At 41.2% G+C, this 20,297-nt stretch overlaps 1 protein-coding gene across 1 annotated transcript in view; it reads left to right on the forward strand.

Moving 5' to 3' along the window:
- The window catches only part of LOC121949058 (contactin-associated protein-like 5), a 362,843-nt gene that overhangs the window by 307,879 nt on the left and 34,667 nt on the right, over nucleotides 1-20,297 (forward strand). The window contains exons 16-18 of the mRNA XM_088082827.1: nucleotides 16,947-17,117; nucleotides 17,901-18,116; nucleotides 19,767-20,003. Coding sequence (XP_087938953.1) covers nucleotides 16,947-17,117; nucleotides 17,901-18,116; nucleotides 19,767-20,003 — 624 coding nt within the window. The remainder of the gene's footprint in view (nucleotides 1-16,946; nucleotides 17,118-17,900; nucleotides 18,117-19,766; nucleotides 20,004-20,297) is intronic.

Raw genomic sequence — 20,297 nt, forward strand, 5'->3', positions numbered from 1 at the left:
TATGTAAAAAAAAAAAAAAGAAATGACCCTATGCAAAGCTCCGCCCCTCTGTGATGGCCTGCCCAGCTGTCGAGCATGGAGCCCACACTTTAAGTAACTGCACTGCCTGAAGAAGTATTATCTAATTTTTCTTTAACTCCAACAGGGTAACAAGTATCATTATCACACATGCCCAGGCGCAAAGTTATGCTTGCAATCTGCAAAACTGGCCTGAAAATGAAGAAAATCTGAAACTATTGCATGACAGTCCATGGAGCACAGCGGTTTAGTTATCTGACCCTTGTCGGTGCTGGCAAGTGCTACGCTATGACAGGCCCTTCTGCCTCAATGGGTGGAACTTAGCAAAGGTCAGTTGTACTTTTTTTTCATTTGCAAGGTTTCACAAGAGGCTTTACTTTAAAAGTTTAAAAGTCTATTAACTATTGTTCGGAGTTGAGCTGTGATTGTATCAAATGCACTACCCCTGAGGTGCGCATATTTTTTGTTTGTTATACCAACTGAACTTAATCTGAACTTTGACAAAGCTTGGGCTTGTGATCCAGCACGAACACAGCGGGAGACCTGACGGACAGGTGTGTAGGTGAGCTGGCTTATCTCAGCGTTTCCCTTTATGAAACCAGTCCTTTATGTCTTATATCTACTTCTTTTCTTGTTTCACCCATTCCAGGTTAGAGTTAGCTTGTATGTTAATTTATTGCTAGCGCTGGCTCGTAACATAAGTGGGGGCTTGTCAAAGATCTGTTTGAGGATTAATGGCTCTCATCAATCCTCAATAGTGCCAGTTTAGATAGCTAGATACATCCAAACATTGTTTTGTGAGAAGAGGCACACTGAGTTGTATTTAGCTTGGGAAAAGGTTTGTGTTGCTAGGTTTAGAATTAGGTTTGGGCACACTGCTACGGGCAGACTAGCTGCTCAGTGCTAACTTCTGACCACTACTAATGTTTGTGAATACAACAAACATAGCTAGTTTCAGGTTTCAGGTTTCAGGTGTAAAAACAAAGAGGCAGAAAACTTTAGCTCCGTTTGGCGTGACTGCAACTTTTATTCTGCCTTTTCATGGTAAAACAAGTGACTTCCTGGGGTGATAGATAAAACACTAAGTGCAACATCAGACAAACAACTGCAATATCTCAGCATCCTTCAAAAACAAAAGAATCACCTTATGTAAGCACATACAAAAAAATGCAGCACTTATTAATAAACCAAATATATATCCATCTCACTCTCTAGCTGCACTGGATTCACACTTTAACAGCCGCATTCAACTTACACATAGCACAATACTAAACAAACTTGGAGTGAGTAACCTCCCCATTTCCTGTAATATTATTCCCAAATATTCATTCACAAATATTCACAAACCACCTTGCTTAGGTCTGTACTCAAACCTCTTATTATGACTAATCATGACAGCTTAACAGGTCGCTAAATACATGCATCAACCCTTTAAATACTTCTCAACTCATTCACAAAACAAAACAAAAACATTTGCATCTCATTTGCATTTCAATGGTAATGCATGCGTTAACGAGTTGTTAGCAACAGGTCCGCTAGCATAGCATGAGAGAGTACAGCAAAACTTTTCTATTTCTACATATTACTGTAAAACAACACAACTTTGCACATTTCCGCTTATCAATGAGGATTCAGACCACTCTTAGCCCTTATACTGGGGTACATGCTTTAAGGTTTGAGGAATATTACCCCACCAATGTGTAAAAACAAAGAGGCAGAAAACTTTAGCTCCGTTTGGCGTGACTGCAGCTTTTATTCTGCAGTTCCTGCCTCTAAGGGTATTAGGTTCCTCTCAAGGGCGGTGCACCCTCTAGTGGCCTGTTTAAATATAGCGATAACCAGCACAGCACAATGAAATCAGTATTAAAAGACTTTTTTTGACACAGAAAAATATTTTTTTTTAAATATAGGTGTGTCCTTTTTTACTGTTTTTAACCATATTGACTATTTTTAATCACTTCTTATTTCACCCATGAATTGTAACATAGTCTCACAATGAAGGTAACCTAAATCCCTGTGATCTTTTTACACTTTTTAATGCCATTTTAACTTTTTTTTTTTTTTTTTTAATGACTTTAACTCCTTTTAATTTCATTTACATGTGCATTTCTAACACTTCACATATTGATGGAAAGGATTTTAACTTTTGGTTGGTATGGATATTGAGCTGGTTCGGACCCGTGTTTGGTAAGTGTAGTTTTGTACTTTGATTGTGTTTGAGGCTTGTAAAAGTTGTTTTTCTCGAGGTGTCTCCACGTAGTAGCGCTGTTTCCTGTTGAGTGTCTGATTTACCAGGTCAATAAACTCTTAAAATAAACTCTATTTTGTATTTGTTACCTTAGCGGTACCTTTGTTTGGGGTTTTCCCGTTTATTTAGCTTGCTCTTGTGTATTTATCCGCGGAACCATGGCTACCTTTAGAGTAGAGGAGATTTGTAAATATGATTTCGGACATAGTGACTTGCGTAAACTCTGTAACGAGGATTTGGCTGCTGTGGCTTTGCTTTTGAGACAGATATTGACCCTGAGGCTAAGAAGTTAGTGATTGCGGAGACTCTCATTAAGGAGCTGCTTTTGTCTGATCAAGTGCAGGAGAGAGAGAGGGAGCAGGAACTATAGCTCGAGTTGGCAAGGGAGAAGGCCAAGACTGAAGAGAGGGAAGGGATGCTGCAAATTGAATTTGCAAAGGTAACAGCATGAGAACAGGAGCAAAAGCTTGAGTTAGCTAAGTTGACCTTGGAGCAAGAGAAGCTTGAAGCTAACAATCATGCTTTACAATGCAAGCATGAAGCTTGTTTTGATATTTCCAGCTGACTGAGGCTTATGCCAAAATTTAAGCGTGATGATGTGGGTTCTTTCTTTGATACTTTTGAGAAAATTGCCATGGAGCTAGACTGGCCTCGGGATAAATGGACCCTGCCAATACAGAATGTTTTAGAGGGTAAAGCACAGGAGGCTTATGCCATTTTGGGTATTAATCACAGCCACCCTGTCATCCAGCATGAACACGGCTGGAGACCTGACGGACTGCCGTGTAGGTGAGCTGACCTATCTCGGTGTTTCCCCTTATGAATCCAGCCCTTTATGTCTTATATTTACTTGTTTTCTTGTTTCACCTATTCCAGGTTACTGTTAGCTTGTATGTTAATTTATTGCAGGCGCTGGCTCGTAACAATATAAAGACTGTTTGTATGATGTCTCCATACAAAGGAGACTCAAACAAAAATATGATCCCTCAAGTTTTCCTTCACTCTCTGCCTAACGTGTGGAAGTGTGCTGCGAAAATGCAATAAATCAGCTTTTCCCTTTATGAAGCCAGTCCTTTATGACTTATATCTACTTCTTTTCTTGTTTTACCCATTCCAGGTTAGACTTAGCTTGTTTGTTAATTTATTGTCGGTGCTGACTCGTAACAATATATACTGTTTGTATGATGTCTCCTTACAAAGGAGACTCAAACAAAAATTATGATCCCTCAAGTTTTCTTCACTTTCTGTCAAACGTGTGGAAGTTTGCTGCGAAAATGCAATAAATCTTAAAATATGAATTAAGTATTTCAGTTAAGCACTCTGCAGCCAATAGCTGTGTTGAAATTGAAAATTAGAATTTGAAATGATCATCAGTAATGTATGTTTATGGGAGTGTGAGTGCATGTGAATGATTACTGAGTAGCAGGTGGTGCCTTGTGCCTTGTGTGAATGGGTGAATGTGACAATGTAGTGTGAGAGCGCTTTGAGTTGTCAATAAGAATACAAAAGCGATATACAAGTACAGTCCATTTACCATTTACATTGATGTCCAGAAAAGACATGGATATGATGCCAAGAAAACACATCTATTCTATGTCCAAAAAAGACATGTAAACTATGTCCAGAAAAGACATTTACACTACGTACACAGGAGACATCAGTGTGAGGCGCAGAAGACATGCATATGTCATCCAGAAAAGACTTCTATATGACATCCAGAAAAGACATGTACATGATGTCAAAAAAGAACATTTATTCTATGTCCAGAAAAGACATGTATACTTTGTCCAGAAAAGACATCTACACTACATCCAGAAAAGAAATCAATATGACAATCAGAAAAGACATCTACATGGCGTCAATAAAAGACATCTATATGACATTCAGAAAAGTCATTTATACAATTTGCAAAAAAGCCATTTATACAACATCAAAAAAATACGTCCATACAACATCTAGAAAAAACAGTCATCTATATGATGTCCAGAAAAGACATGTATACAACATCCAGAAAAGACATCTATACGATGTCTAGAAAAGTCATTTATACATTAACATTATGTCCTGAAAAGACATTCATACTACGTCCAGAAAAAACATCTATATGACATCCAGAAAAGACATATATATGACTTCCAAAAAGACATCTATATAATGTCCCGAACATATATCTATACAATGCCCAGAAAAGACATGTATACTACATCCAGAAAAGACATGTATACTCTGTCCAGAAAAGTCATCTATACTATGTCCAGAAATGATATGAATACAACATCCAGAATTTGCAGGAAAGACATGTACACAAAATCCAGAAACACATACATATGACATCTAGGAAAGACATCTGTACAATGTCCAGAAAATACATCTATACCACATCCGGAAAAGACATCTATATGACATTAAGAATAATTCGCTATACTAAGTTTAGAAAAGACATCTATACTTTTGCCAGAAAAGATATCTAGACTATGTCCAGAAAAGTCATCAATACTATGTCCAGAAAAGACATCTATATGACATCCAGAAAGGACATATATACTACCTCCAGAAAGACATCTATACAACATCCAGAAAAGACATCTATACTACGTCCAGAAAAGGCATTTATACAACATCCAGAAAAAACATCTATACTACGTCCAGAAAAGACATCTATACAACATCCAGAAAAGACATCTATACTACTTCCAGAAAAGACATCTATACAATGTCCAGAAAAGTCATTTATGCTATGTCCAGAAAAGATATCTATACTACATCCAGAAAAGACATCTATAAGACATCCAGAAAAGTCATCTATACCATGTCCAGAAAAGATATCTATACTACGTCCAGAAAAGACATCTTTACTATGTCAAGAACAGTCTTCTATACTATGTCCATAAGAGACATCTATACTACATCCAGAAAAGACATCTATACTACGTCAAGAAAAGACATCTATTCTATGTCCAGAAAAGACATCTATTCTATGTCCAGAAAAGACATCTATTCTATGTCCAGAACAGTAATCTATACTATGTCCAGAAACAACATCTATACTATGTTTAGAGCAGTCATGTATACTACATCCAGAAATGACATGTATACTATGTCCAGAACAGTCATCTATATGATGTCCAGAAAAGACATGTATACAACATCCAGAAAAGACATCTATACGACGTCTAGAAAAGTCATTGATACAACTTGCAGGAAAAACATGTATACAACATCCAGAAAAGACATACATATGATGTCCAGTCAAGACATCTGTACATTGTCCAGAAAATACATCTATGCCACATCCCGAAAAGACATGTATATGACATCGAGAATAATCTATCTATATCAATCTATGCTATGTCCAGAAAAGACATCTATATGACATCCAGAAAAGACATACTATATATGACGTCCAAAAAGACATCTATATAATGTCCCGAACAGATATCTATACAATGCCCAGAAAAGATATGTATACTATATCCAGAAAATACATCTATATGACATCCAGAAAAGACATCTATATTGTGTTCCGAACAGATATCTGTAGAATGTCCAGAAAAGACATCCATATAATGTTCAGAAAAGACATCTATTCTACATCCAGAGAAGACGTCTAAACTATGTCCAGAAAAGACATGTATACTCTGTCCAGAAAAGACATCTCTTCTACATCCAGAGAAGATGTCTAAACTATGTCCAGAAAAGACATGTATACTCTGTGCAGAAAAGACATCTATTCTATGTCCACAAACAACATCTATACCACATTCAGAAAAAATATCTAAACTATGCCAAGAAAAGACATGTATATAGTCTGTCCAGAATAGTCATTTATACTATATCCAGAAAAGACATGTATACTCTGTCCAGAAAAGAAATTTATACTATGTCCAGAAAAGACATCTATTCTATGTCCAGAACAGTCATCTATACTATGTCCAGAAACAAGATTGTAGTGGACTGCCTTGGCATGGTCATTACATTTTTCCTCTGAGGAACTCCAGAGCTCAACGTCCCCTGGGCAAGTGGGGGACACGTCAAGTGACACTGTTTTACAACCCAAAACATCCAACAGAGGGTTGTTAATTAACTTAACTGATACTCCATGTAGGCATCTGCAAACACAACGCCGCAACAGCTCACCAGAGCTTTGCTGAACTTTACTTTTGAAGCCATTTTCTTTTAAATCTCTTTGACGCTTTTCTTTATACCAGTTTTTGGTCAGTAAATACACTTTTGGTAATTTGTTTTAAGTAAAATCAAATTATTAATTTAAAGTGTCTCCCTCAGACCAATGGGACTACTTTTGATTATTGAGTTTTAATTGAGAAGGACACTCCGCGATTCGCCATCAACTCTGCCACGGATCTAGAGGCAACACCTGCTGCACAAACTATCAGCATCCGTTGCCTGCCCTTAAGGACTTTGTTTAAAGACTTTTACTGGTTCGCTGAGGCGAACACCGAGGCCAGTTAAAGACCGCCGCACACCAACTCCACCTGCTCGGCCGCTGCCGCCTTTCAGCGGGTCACCTCGTCTGGAAGATGCGCCGCAGCTCTCCCCTGGAGTGACGCGAGGACCTGGACCTCCCCGGAGAAGTATAATCAAGTCGGCAAAAGTAGGCAGAATAACATTTTCTAGTGATCAGAGTTGATGTCGTATAGCGAAGCTTTAATGCCAAATTTCTAAATTCTACGTCACCGTTCAGTGCGCATCCACGCTTTAGACGGTCAGGTATTTCCTCCACTATCATCCATAATTAATTATTTACATCACCTGAACATACATCACGTAAGTTCCCTTTCATGTGTTCATTGTCCTTTTATATGTCATACTATTTCCTCTATTTACTCATCATTTTATTAGTCTAAATAAATTATTCTCATTTATCGCCAAGTCGTCTGTGGATACTATTTCATGAGAGAAACAAGATCAATGTATACAGGATAAACGGTACAGATTATGAGATTGATTAAAGTAATGACATGTCTTAACACTGTCACAATTTAAGATTTAATTTTCTCCTGAATGGAGAATGGTGCCCCTTTTACTTTAATGAGCGCAAAATCCAAATTCTAACGTAGTTATTAATAACCACTACATAATTGGTGCCGTCCGCGTGAGGCGTATAGTATATCAGTGTTTCTCTTATGAATAAATATAAACAGATCGTCCTTGGCTGATAATGTGAAATATTAGTGATTTTTTTTTCAGAGTAAAGTCATGACGCCTCATCATGATCTCATTCGATTTTAAATGAATTTACTGTCTGCTGTCCGCTAGTAATCTTGAAAGCGCATTGCTTGATTTTCTTTGTGGTCTGTGTGTGAGCGTTAAGCATTGTGTGTGTCTTGTGTGTATATGACTTACACTTCCTGCTTAAAGAATAAATTATAACAATGTGGATGCACGGCGTTATACATGGGCTCTTTACAACTGTATAACTACAGTAGCTCTCTTGCCAAGAAGCGGCATTCGTGTAAGCTACCGATAACCGGGTACGCCGAATCTGAAACAGTGGAAAAACGCTGTGTTGAACCTTCTGTATAGCTTTGTGCTATTTGTAATTTGCATGCAACGGCGCATTTGTGCGCTCAGATTTAAGGCCTTTTGGTAGGTGATGTGACTGCGTGTTCCAGAAGCCGAACATCCTGCTCTGAGCTCAGGGATATTACGCCGCGCGTTCCGGCTAATTTTCCCTGCCTCAGCCCCTCGGCACTAGCTTGTTAGCTTAGCTACCTAACCGTTAGCAACTGCCAAATTGCTGGTAGTAGAGGTGTTTTCCGCGGTGCTTGAGACCGCATCGGGGTATAAATACCCTCGCTGTTCAAATGAGTAAGCTTAGTCTGCTTGTTCTGAATGTCCCAGAGCGGACCTCTGTGTGGTTTGTAGTTACTGAAGTGGCTCAAACTTATTATTGAAACCCATGTGGTTCAGTAGCCCAGTAGTTGAACTGGCTGTTTGTCTCATAGCTGGCTGTGTTGACAAGTTGTTTGCTCAGTGTCCTGAGCGAAACTGTGTGCTTCTCTCCTGAGCAGGTGAGGGCATTCATGTGGGCGGTGCCGGGAGTCGTCACGGCTGACGTAATCCTCCCCTGGACGCCACAGCTCCTTCTGGAAAGAGTGAATAGACCGCAATCGCAACATCGTGTGGCCGTTTTGGTTAACTGAAACTTGAGGAGTGATTATTCAAACTGTGCATGCATATAACCGACTGGTGATGAATTTTGCAAAGTAAATTGCAGAATTTAACCTTGCCACTCGCTCACTTATATTAGTGTACTAATCCTATGCTAATTCACTTTCCTCTTTCTTAATCTGAGTCTTAAAGTTATAACACTTTTGACTTTGTATTATATTCTCAAACACAGTTACAAATTAAGTCAAGTGTATACACCTCATTCACTTTTCTTAAATTTCGTATTTGATTTATGATCAATTTAATGTAATTGATCAAAAATTTAACAACTGACTAATTTAACTGGCTGAGTTAAAGTTAAATTTCCCCCTTATAATTTGGTTTAATTTTGTCCTCAAGGTGGCTGCCCCCAGATGTGTATCTTCTGTTAGTCTGCATTGCCTCTAGCACTTACACTATAAACAACTAACCTCTTTCGGTTAATATTACAGCAACCTGGTACCTCATCGAACAAAGAATACATTGAATTCTGTTTGTATTTTTAATCACTACTAATCAAACACCTATGATAAAATAAAATAACACAAAATATAACCTGATTGCCTGCAAAACTCAAAACAATGTTTCTTGAATTAATGATGGAGGCCCTGACTCACCCATTAAAGGGAAAAACACTGACCAAAGTGTTAGGTAGCTTGGCCTCAGTGTTGACTGCACAGCTCAAACATACACAGCAACTGCTCGAGCAATCAGCAGGTAAGCTGAAATCACGTGTACAACAAACTGCACAACTGCAGAGGGGATCAAGGCTCCTCCAATGGCAACTTGGAGCACCCCAACGAGCTTCAGCAGAAGCAGAGGCACGTGTAGATGACTTGAAGGCTCAGTGCGACACACCAGAGGAAAAGAAGATCAAATTGAAAGATGAGATTCAAGAGCTGGAACTGTCACTCCACAAAAAGGAATGGGAGCTAGCTAAGACACAACATCAGCTCGAAAAGGTAAATCAAGCCTGTGATGAGTCAAATCATCAGCTCCAGCGTGCAATAGAGCACATGGAAGACCTCAAAGCTCAAAACAGGGCCTACTGCTTCCACTCTGAAGCTGACAAAAGGGAGATGCAGCTCATGCAGCAGCAACTGACCAAAGCCGAGGATGTGGTTAAGCAGGCCCACCAACAACAGGCAAGTACAGAAGGAGAGCTGGAAACCCTTAAAAGAGAACTGCGATATTCTCTTGCTATAGGTCAGAACCAACAGACAAATCTTGATGAAGCTTTGCAGGAAGAGAAGAAAGACAAGCTACTCACCAAGGGAGCTCAAGAAGGCTCGCCTTCGCTACTCTTCTCCCCCGTCCTACTAGACCCTCTTTTGGCCAACAGGGCCCCACCTGATTCGCCTAGAGTGGCTCCTCCCTTGTCAGGAGTAACTCCGCCTCCACAATCTTACCTGCCTTCAAACTGGCAAACCTCTTTGAGTCTTTCTGATCGAGACCTAGATAAGATTGCTCGAAACATACCACGCTTTGAACCTTATCCTGGTGGCTCCCATGACACCACAACTTACTTGAATGACATCGACTTCTACTTGCGAAAATTCCCCAACGCTACGATAGACAACAGGCTGTACCTGATCAAGGTGACTTCCAGTCGCAACGTCAGCAAGTTCATTGAGCGGCAACCTTTCCAGGTTAGAGCTAACTATAGGTTGCTCTGAGACGCCTTACAAAAAGAATTTTCGGATCCAATAGCGCAGACCGGCTTGGCCGCTGCCATTGCAGTTAAGCAGGGGAGGCAAAAATCTCCCCAACAATACTATTATCGCCTCTTTCAGGCATACTTTGGTTCCCGAAATGAACCTGGGATGGAGGAGGACATGAACTTCAAAACCCTCTTTGTGCAGAACCTCCATCCAAATACTAGTAATCAACTAGATGTCTTGGCGAACCCGCATACTGCAACCATCCAGCAACTACGCAGCCTTGCTGCGCTGGGATTTGCAAGACAATGGCAATCCTATGCTAAACAGGCAGAGTCCATTACTATCTTGAGTATAGACAGTGACTCTTTGAAGCTGGAAGATGCCCCCAGTAATGGAGAGCATAATGCAGCTGCATGCCCTCTCCAAACTGATCAGTCCTCTAAGGAACAGAAACGGTCTCTGATCCAACAAACTGATCAAAGTCGGAGAAACCGACATAAATTTCGGTTCCCCTCGGCATCAGCAGAGGTCGAACCGTCAGAAATCCACAAACGGTGACAACAAAGAAACCTCCCAATGGAAGAGTAACAACACAGGAGGTAAGTTTAAAACATCTCAATTTAGTCCAGAAGATCTTATAGCCATCCTGCATCTTATCGACAAGAGGAAAAGAGAGAAAAGCAGGAAAGCTAATTTTCTCACAGCAGTAGCCCCTACGCCTCTTCAGTCAGATCGCCTTGCAGACCAGCCCAACGTGGTGGTCGAAGAGCTTTATTTGGACCCTGGTGAACCTGAGCTGGATTACTGTAATTCCCTATTATTTGGTTGCCCCAAATCTCTTAGGTCTCTCCAACTGGTGCAGAACGCTGCACCTATGGAACCATCTTCCATTTTCGCTGCTGCTCGTGTTTTAACGGGAAGCAAGAAAAGGGACCATATTTCTCCTGTTTTAGCTTCTCTGCACTGGCTCCCTGTGAAATCCAGGATTGAATTTAAAATCCTCCTCCTTACTTACAAAGCTCTAAATGGTCAGGCTCCATCCTATCTGTCACAGCTCATAGTTCCTTACCAACCCTCAAGATCACTGCGCTCTTAAAACGCAGGGTTACTTGTGGTTCCCAAAATTTCCAAAAGTAGGTTAGGAACCAGAGCCTTCAGTTACCATGCTCCTCTCCTATGGAACCATCTTCCATTTTCGGTCAGGGAGGCAGACACCGTTTCAACTTTTAAGGGTAGACTTAAGACCTTCCTCTTTGATAAAGCTTATAATTAGGGCTGGCTCAGGCTGCCTGGACCAGCCCATAGTTAGGCTGACATAGGTTTAACCTGCCGGGGGACTTCCTCTGATATGCTGAGCTCCTTTCCTTCTCTCAATGCCGCCATCAGAAATCATGCTTGTCTGTTAACTGCATTGCCATGTGCAAGCTTAGCTTAGCTCTGTGATAGCCATGTGGTACTCTCACTGCCTGGGGCTCACGATTACAGAGCCTGGGTCTGTTGAACTGCACTACACTAATCCTGTTGCCTCTCGGGAGCATTCCTGCTCCCTTGTTTCCTAGTTTCCCTGGATCCTGGCCGTAACCTTGACTGTGCCTGACCGTGGTGATAGCTGTGCTGATGCCGCGACCCTGATTTTGGTTGTGCTCGTGCTGTGGCTGTACTGATTCTGTGCCCCCCGCTCGCCCTGATCGTGGTCTGGTCCTGGTTGCGCCGATGCTGTGATCTTGCCTTTGGACACCTCCCTTTCTACATATGCATGAGACTGTTATCATCTCTATCAACATCATCATAGAGAGCAATTACTAATTCCACACCTACCATTGTTGTAATATGACATGCATCTGTTTCTATTATTGTTGTGCCCCCCCACCCCCCTCCTCTCTCCCCCACCCTCTCTCCCCTCTATCTCTCTCTTTCCTTTTGCCATGATTGTATTTCATTTGCTATTTACAACATCTATTGCTCGTCTGTCCGTCCTGGAAGAGGGATCCCTCACTATCCTCTACTGCTCTTCCTGAGGTTTCTTCCTTTTTTTTCCCCGTTACAGGGGTTCTTTTTGGGGAGTTTTTCCTTGGGTGATGTGAGGGTCTAAGGGCAGAGGGATGTCGTACACTGTAAAGCCCTCTGAGGCAAACCATGTTTTGTGATAATGGGCTATATAAATAAAACTGACTTGACTTGACTTGACTTGAGCCCACCTCCTCACAGGGCCAAACACCAGTAGCTCCAGCTAATAGACTAAACGGATCTGAAAAGGGGGGTGAGAAATCAATCCCTCCTGGCACAGTCTTGACACTGTGAAGACACTTTCGTGTATGAAGCTCTCCTTGATACAGCTGCAGACATAACCTTGATGTCATCAACACTGTTTGATACACTGTTAATGACAGTACGTCAGTCCAACAGGGACTTAAGACTCCAGTCCTGCTCTCTGAATATCCAGCCGTATGCTCCCACAGGTACTACACTGACATCCATGACCATGGTAAAACTGACCATTGGCTCGATGAGTTTTATCCATCCCGTGTACGTGTCTTCGCTTAATGCAGTTCCCCTTCTCATCGGCAAGGATCTCCTTAACCGTTTTGAACCACTGATTGACTTCCAACGCTTGGAACTCTGGGCACGGGTTCATCAACCTCTGCCAATTCTTTGTCCCAAAAATACTGTCGCTCAGTGCTGCTTCCTTGAGACCAAGGCGACAAAAATTTCTGGTCAAAAGATGAGCATTGAAACAGACCACCTGCCTGTGTGGAAACGCAGCAGTTTCATCAGCTCAGATAGAAAACCGGACTGGAATAAGGTCATAGGTCACTCTAGTGCTCCTGGTCAGGACAAAGAGTTCAATGACTAAACTGGCACTTTGGCCAAACAGGCTGCCCTCGATGGAACGCTTTGGCACTTCGACCCAGACTTTCTCCCCCACCCACCCTCCCCGACTGTCTGTGTTGTCGCTCCAGCTCCAGCTGCCGCCCAACTTATGGCTTCTTTTTCCGGCCCTGGTAGTCCCTCGGTCACCCATGCTATCTTGGGTTCTGACCTTATCTCCCTCCAATGTTTTGATCCAGCTATTCACATGCTCATCCCCTGGCTCTCTACTGCCTCGGGCGATGATGTCTCTGACGCCAACCTTGAGCCCATTGCTGGCTGGCATGTTTATTCTGTGTTCATTCTTCTCTGCACCTCGTCATGGGCCTTCTTGTGTATGTCTCTGACGACCTCACGTCGCCTGCGCTCGTGGGTCCTCAGAACCACAGGGGGGTGATGTTGATGCATGCCCACGACTCTCCGTGCACAGGCCAAAAACAAGCCAAAGCCACACTCAGAGTACTTGTCCAGCCGACCTATTTGCCACACATGCAAAAAGACGTAGCCGACAACATCAAAGGCTGATCAGTCTGCTGCCAGTTCCAACTGTCAAACCTGCTCCACAGAGCCCCCTTGCAACAAAGAGGTACCTCCTCTCCCATGTCAGACCTTCAAATTGACTGGGGTGGTCTGCCAAGTCGGGTCAGTTCAGACAGAGGAACACATTTCACAGCTGATGTTATGCAACATCTATGGCAGTTACTGGGTGTGTAAGCCGATGTACACATTTGCTACCACCCCCAGGTTTCTGGCTGGGTGGAATGGACAAAGCAAACAGTTGTCAAAACATTGAAAAAGTATGTGACTGAAGCTCACAAAAATTACAAAGACCAAAAAGCATCCCATGGTGTACTGTGTATGTGGGACAAGGTGTGGTACTACACTCTCGTCCAGCCTATTGGAAAGGTCCACCAAGGCCCTGGAAGAGTTACACACAAGTTCCTTCCTCACTGGGCTGATCCTTATTTGATCACAGACGAACTCTCACCTGTGGTATACCAAATCAAGGTTACCAAAGGACAGGGGAAATCAAGTCTTAAATGGGTTTATCCCAATCAGATCAAACCACACAAGTGTCCCATGGGACTTGAAGGACATAGCAGCATCCCAATACAGTCCTAAGAAAAGCAGACTTCTATAGTTGTTTGTTAGCAAAACAGAGGAAGTTTTATACTTGTCCTGTAAGGTCAATTGTAGCAGATATTGTGAGAGTCTGGTATTTATTTGATACTTTGAAGTTGATCTAAAGTTTCTTGGGTTGATTTGTTTACAAGTGGGGGTGGTTCAGCACCCACTGGTGGCAAGTTCATGTGGTCTAACCTATAACGGTTTAGCTAATCTTTAAGTAGATTAGTAAATTTGCTTTATCTTAGACTGCTGTACTTTTATTTCAATTATTTGAAACACATAACTGTAAGACATGCAAATTTCACTGTTCCACGACGAACTATCCTTTTCATAACCTTAAAAGCTCTGACGTGTCTCTGTCCATGCAAGGTGTTATGCCAAAAACCTTTGGTAATCAATTAGTGTAAACAACAATTGTTCAAATGAGGACAAATGAGGCTCATTGACCTTTTATATTTTTCCTGTTACTATTCATCATGTTTTTTTTATTCACCAAGTAGATTTCATCATCCACCAGAATAAACATTGATCAATAGTATAGGAAACACTATATCACAAAGACATCAACACTGATCATGGAGATTGTTGTTATGCCACCTGTTCTTCCTAGCCAAGGACTGACAAATTCTAACGTAGTTTTTAATAACCGTTACAACATCCTACTGAAATAGAGGGAAGAAACCATATCGCTGCTTTGTCAGTGGACTTCCGTGTCTACGTATTACGCTCTAGGTATCCTACTGTGTCATTTTTTTTGTCACGGGATGCCACTACCATGATGTCAACACAAGCACACGGTGGGATGACATGGTAACAAAAGCCAGGACATCAACAAATGCACATGCAGGCATGGGTGGTTAGGACTGCACAGCAAGGGCACACATGGTTAGGTTTAAGAGATGGAGGCATATGGTTAGGTGTTCAATAGCGTTCAGATGGTAACACCGGAATCATCCAAATATGATGTTGCTACAACAGGTTTTCCTGTGCCAGCGTATAATAACACCTTGACCGGTTCTGTCAGGCAGCGTTCTCAGCTGATGCCATCAAGCTGTGTTTCATGTGGCAGCAAAAGTGGGGTTTGTTTGGCAACAAGATCATATGCCATAAGCACTGAGAAATCAGCAGTATTTTACAACTTCCAAATGAGAGCGGGCTGGACAGGGCCTCAATAGTTATTATATTGGTTTGTTATAGAGCTGCAACAACTTCAATTAATTAAAATCAATTATAATAAATAATTAGTGGGCTCTATATAATGATACATGGCACCCACTGAGGCACCATCTGCTAAAAAAGGCTGTCATCTCCTTTGTCTCTAGAGCAAGTTTCTGGATAAAGAAATAAAGGATTGTCTCTTAATGGCATGAAATATTCTTCAACAACGTTACTGTAAAATCCAGTGTCTCTCAGACCTAATTTTAGCTATTTGGTGTTGCTGTCTCTCCCGTCGAAAAACACACAAATATGGTTTAATTTCATAACAAATGTGATGGAGAGTGATGCTTTCTGTCTGTTTTCTTTTTGTTTTGTGCTGGAGCAGTGTAGCTGCCAGGCCTCCGAAGTTATCAAATGCTTAATAAATGCTTGATAAAGCTAATTCGTGCTCATATTGAATCATCACAAAATGAAGAGAAACACATGGAGGTATTTCTGTCTGTTTTCAACGTTTGGTTTGAATTCACCTGTAATCATGTGCATGTCTGTCAAAACTGATGCTTATCTGCCAGAGACAGCAGACTGAGATAACACTGATTAACTGAATAATGAGTTGAACTTATCTGATACATTTAAGTATAGTGTAAAGTTATGGAGTTTTTGGAATATTTCATGTCATTATTCAGAGACCGTCTGAAAAGAGTGGTGAAAAAATGAGTTCCCTCGTCTTAAAGTTTGTTTTTTTAATGGGTTTTCTGTAAAATACCTTAAATAAGGTCTGTGGCTAACACAGGCTAAAGATATGTAGACGTTTTGTTCTGCAACATAAAATGTGGCCGCTTAAACACAATTTTTTAACTTTTAAGGTTTTACTCGTCTCAACTTGTTGCAGTTGCAAACGAGTGGCTAAATGGGACCACAGTGTTTGTCAGGGACGCTAGACATCATCACACATGACAGAAATTCATTAAATCCACTTATCTGCCTTTACAGCCTTACAGAGTTGCACTTGAAGATCTATCTCTTCATAATATTTTTCGATTGTGTTTTAATGTGTTTTTACAGTGTTTGTAGTTGTGACGGTTAAGTCATGCAACCACGATGTAGTTCATGTATAGCCTAACAACAGCATTTTGCTTCTGGCCATTTCATTTACACTTCAAAACACACAAAAGTGGTGTTCAGTTGTGAAGATTGAAGACTGAAGACAAAATGTGTAAGTGTCATAAACTTGTGTTTGTCACACAGCTTATTTTTGGCAATAATCGAAAATCCCTTTCAAAAAGGTTTTTGACAAGGGAATCAGTGTGATGCTAACTTCCTGGTTGATCTACAAAAATACATCATCCCTTCACCACACTATTTTTTTCTTTACAACAGAAACTTGAGCAATATCTGATCAAATATATTACATTTCCCTTTTATTCTCAGTGCATGGCTGAAACCGGAATGTCTTTGATTTAGATTTATATTATTGTCGTGGCCTTCTCTGGACTCTTGATCATTTATGATCATCATGATTCAGTTGTGTCGTTTGTCTGTTTTTGAATAAAATGTTGGCATTAATAGAATTTAGCCATTCTCTAGTTTGTCAGTCACTTGGTCCTGCTTAATGTCTGACTGAAGACTGAGACTTGCTCTCATCCTCCTCCCCCGAAGCCTGCTCCCATACTCCTCTTTGATTTTTCTTTCAGTGTCCACATGGAATGCAGCCTCCTTCCACACAGAGTCTTCCTCCCTCTCCTTCCCCACCCTGCAGGCCGAGCTCGCCTCTGACATCTCCTTCTACTTCAAGACCAACGCTCCTTCTGGCATCTTTCTGGAGAACCTGGGCTATGAACACTTCATCCGAGTGGAGCTCAGCTGTGAGTAAGAGCTCAGCAGACACCACTGACCACAATACAATTGATATCAAAAAGGACAGAGGAGAGTTTGAGCTGCACTACACCAAAACATCTTTTAATTTTGTCAAAAGGAAACACTGTAGCTAACATCCTCTTTAGACATGGCATTGACATGCTTTTCTAGTGATCTCATCACAATTAGACAGTGCTAAATAGAGGTGTTAACAGCTACCAAGACACATTTCCCATTAAATCTCTGACTTCTTGTTGAGGTGGTCTGGGACACCTTTGACCTATTGATGTATTAAATAAATCTGGATGCAGCGTTGGAGGTGGGGCCCCGTTCATTCCTATGAGAGCTGCTCACTGTGCATGAAGCAAAAAAAAACTCTTATTGCAGGTACAGAATCTGGGATCTACAGGCCCATAAGGCTTGTGCTCTAGAGACATAAAGTGGCTGAGTGTGCTGCTGAGCGGGTAACTTTCGCCGATGGAGTGACTGACTTCCAGTTTAGTGTTTTGCTAGCTTGAATGGCAGTCTAAAAAATGTAATCTTGCATCATGTAATCTACATCTAGACAGTGAAATGAGTAACTTTGCAGGGTTTTTGACACTCACAAAAAATTATCCACTGATTTACAGACGTCTCTTTCCTGATGTATGTCAAATTCTTTACAGCCTGATGCAAAATAAGCCTCTGTGCAGCCAGGAATGGTCAAGTGGAACATAAAAAAACAAGCATAAGATTCAATCTGACCCAGCTGTCATGGTTGTGTGTGTGTGTATGTTTATGTGAACTCCTAGCTCCCTCAGTGTTGACTTTCTCCTTTGACGTGGGAAACAGTCCAGCAGTCCTAGCTGTAAAGTCCCACCTCCCCCTGAACGACAGGCAGTGGCACTACGTGAGGGCAGAGCGTAACGTGAAGGAGGTGTTGCTGCAGGTCGACCAGCTTCTCCGCTTTCTGAAGGCTCCAGCTGATGGACAGCGACGCTTACTTCTCAATGGCCAGCTGTTTGTAGGTACGTCTACCGCTGACCTGAGAGCAGAGGGATTCCAGAAAAATGACAAACACACCCACACACACACACACACACACACACACACACACACACACACACACACACACACACACACACACATACACACTATTTCTGTGGAAGTAGAGTGTGAGATCTGGAGGCTGTTTGCTGCTGCGGGTCCTGCAGATATATCTCAAATCTTTTGGCACCACCTACAGGTAAAAGTGTAGGAAATGCTCCCGACTTGTTCAGGATCCCTATCTGTGCAAGCAAGCAAAACCTTATTTATATGACATGTTTCATTCCAGGTGGAAGCACAATGTGCTGCACAGACTATGAGGTAAGTTGCAGGCACAAAACGAAGCTGTCAACTGACCCAAAAATGGAATCAAATCCATTAAAAATAAAAATAAAAACTCATAAAATAATAAATAAGATGAAGAACAGACCAAAAAAGATACAAAGACATGTCAAAGTCAAAACCATCCTTTTTTTTATTAAATAATGTAGTAATAGTAAAAGTATAAAAGAGGATAATACATATGAATTAAAATGAATTTAAGAATAAAAATAAAAGATGACAATTAAAAGATGATAACTGATAGTATGAGTTTTCTGTCATGACTTCTGAAGGATGGAGATACCTGTTAAAGCTTCAATCAGCACACGTCTAATATGAGTAAAAGTATGAGCATACAATTAAAATTGTAATTACAATGAATATGAGTACAATAAACAAGTACAACATAAATGAAGATGAGTAACAAGCAAAGACTACAAATGAGGACAAGTACAACAAAGACAAGTGTACGGGTCATCCCAGACAGACACAAGACTAAACGCAGACTAACTGACACAGAACATAGAAAGCTGGCTGACCCCGATCACATAGAAAGGCAATAGTATTTATACAATGCTATGATGTAGATGGTAAGTATCAATTACTAACATGTCAGGTACTAGACTTCTTTTGAGGAATGAGGCATGTATTTGTGTTGCTAAATTTACTGGCACTGGTCCAGTTTAGGTATCCATGGTCAAGCCTAATTTACAGGGACTAAGACTTCCCCATATATAGTTAGGTCTTCCTTGAAGTTGATAGAGTCTCGAACTAACTATGGAGGATGCATAATCATAAAAATACATACTAACAATAACACACAAGTAGATCCAACAAATAAGAAAGAATTAATAGATAAATGACTAAACCAGTAAAAATAAAAAACCTAAGTTCAAGTACACACACACACACACACACACACACATATACTGTAGATATAAATATAAGTTCTACAAATGGCAGTCTGTACAGGTAGGTTATTATAAGCTTTATAAACTGGAGAACTGACTCGGTTGCTTTGATGTTAATGGAAAGTTTGTTCCAAAGCTTTGGGGCTAAAATGTTAAAAGCATGGTCCCCTGCTGTTTTAAGCCTGGATTGTGGTACTTTTAATGCCACCATTAGGAATATTATCACATAATTCCAGTTAAGGAACTATGGCATAGGACTGGACCTATGTGCAAAGTTTAATTTCCTGCATGAGAAGGCAGATTTCCAGGTAGGAATAAGAGCATGGCGAAACAAGAGGGAGCAGCAGTAGAGGATGTGATGTGTGTTGTGCAGTAAGCAGTGTGTGATGGTTGTCCCAGGAGGAACAGCGTCTCAGCAGAGAGGCTTTCTGGGCTGCATCAGGACTCTGACCATCAACGGTATGACCTATGACCTGGAGGAGAGGGCCAAGATGGTGGCGGGGGTGAGCTCCGGTTGTCCCAGTTACTGCAGCGGCTCCAGTCTCTGCCACAACAGAGGGAGGTGTATCGAGAAGAGCAGCAGCTTCACCTGTGACTGCTCCCAGTCAGCCTACGGAGGACCCACCTGTCAGGAAGGTGAGAGTCACTGATCAGCTCACTTTCTTTATACAATGCAGACAAATAATATACAGATTATATTCGTCTTGAAATATTAATCCACAAAGTAGTCTTTAAGAACATGCTTTGTCCTTCATGTGAAATGTGTACGTTTAAAATATGAGGACAGAGCAGTATTTGTTCAGATGGCTGATAAGCCGGTGAGAATAAAACTGTGCTCTGAGCCTGAACATGAATGAATGAATGAATGATGGATCAATGTGTTCACACGTTTGTCTTAATGGCTGCTAAGCAGTTTGTACTTAAGTTCAT

Source organism: Plectropomus leopardus, chromosome 10 (genome assembly GCF_026936395.1).
Source record: "Plectropomus leopardus strain MGB_pleo_1.0 chromosome 10, ASM2693639v1, whole genome shotgun sequence".
In the NCBI taxonomy this organism is placed as follows: domain Eukaryota; kingdom Metazoa; phylum Chordata; class Actinopteri; order Perciformes; family Serranidae; genus Plectropomus; species Plectropomus leopardus.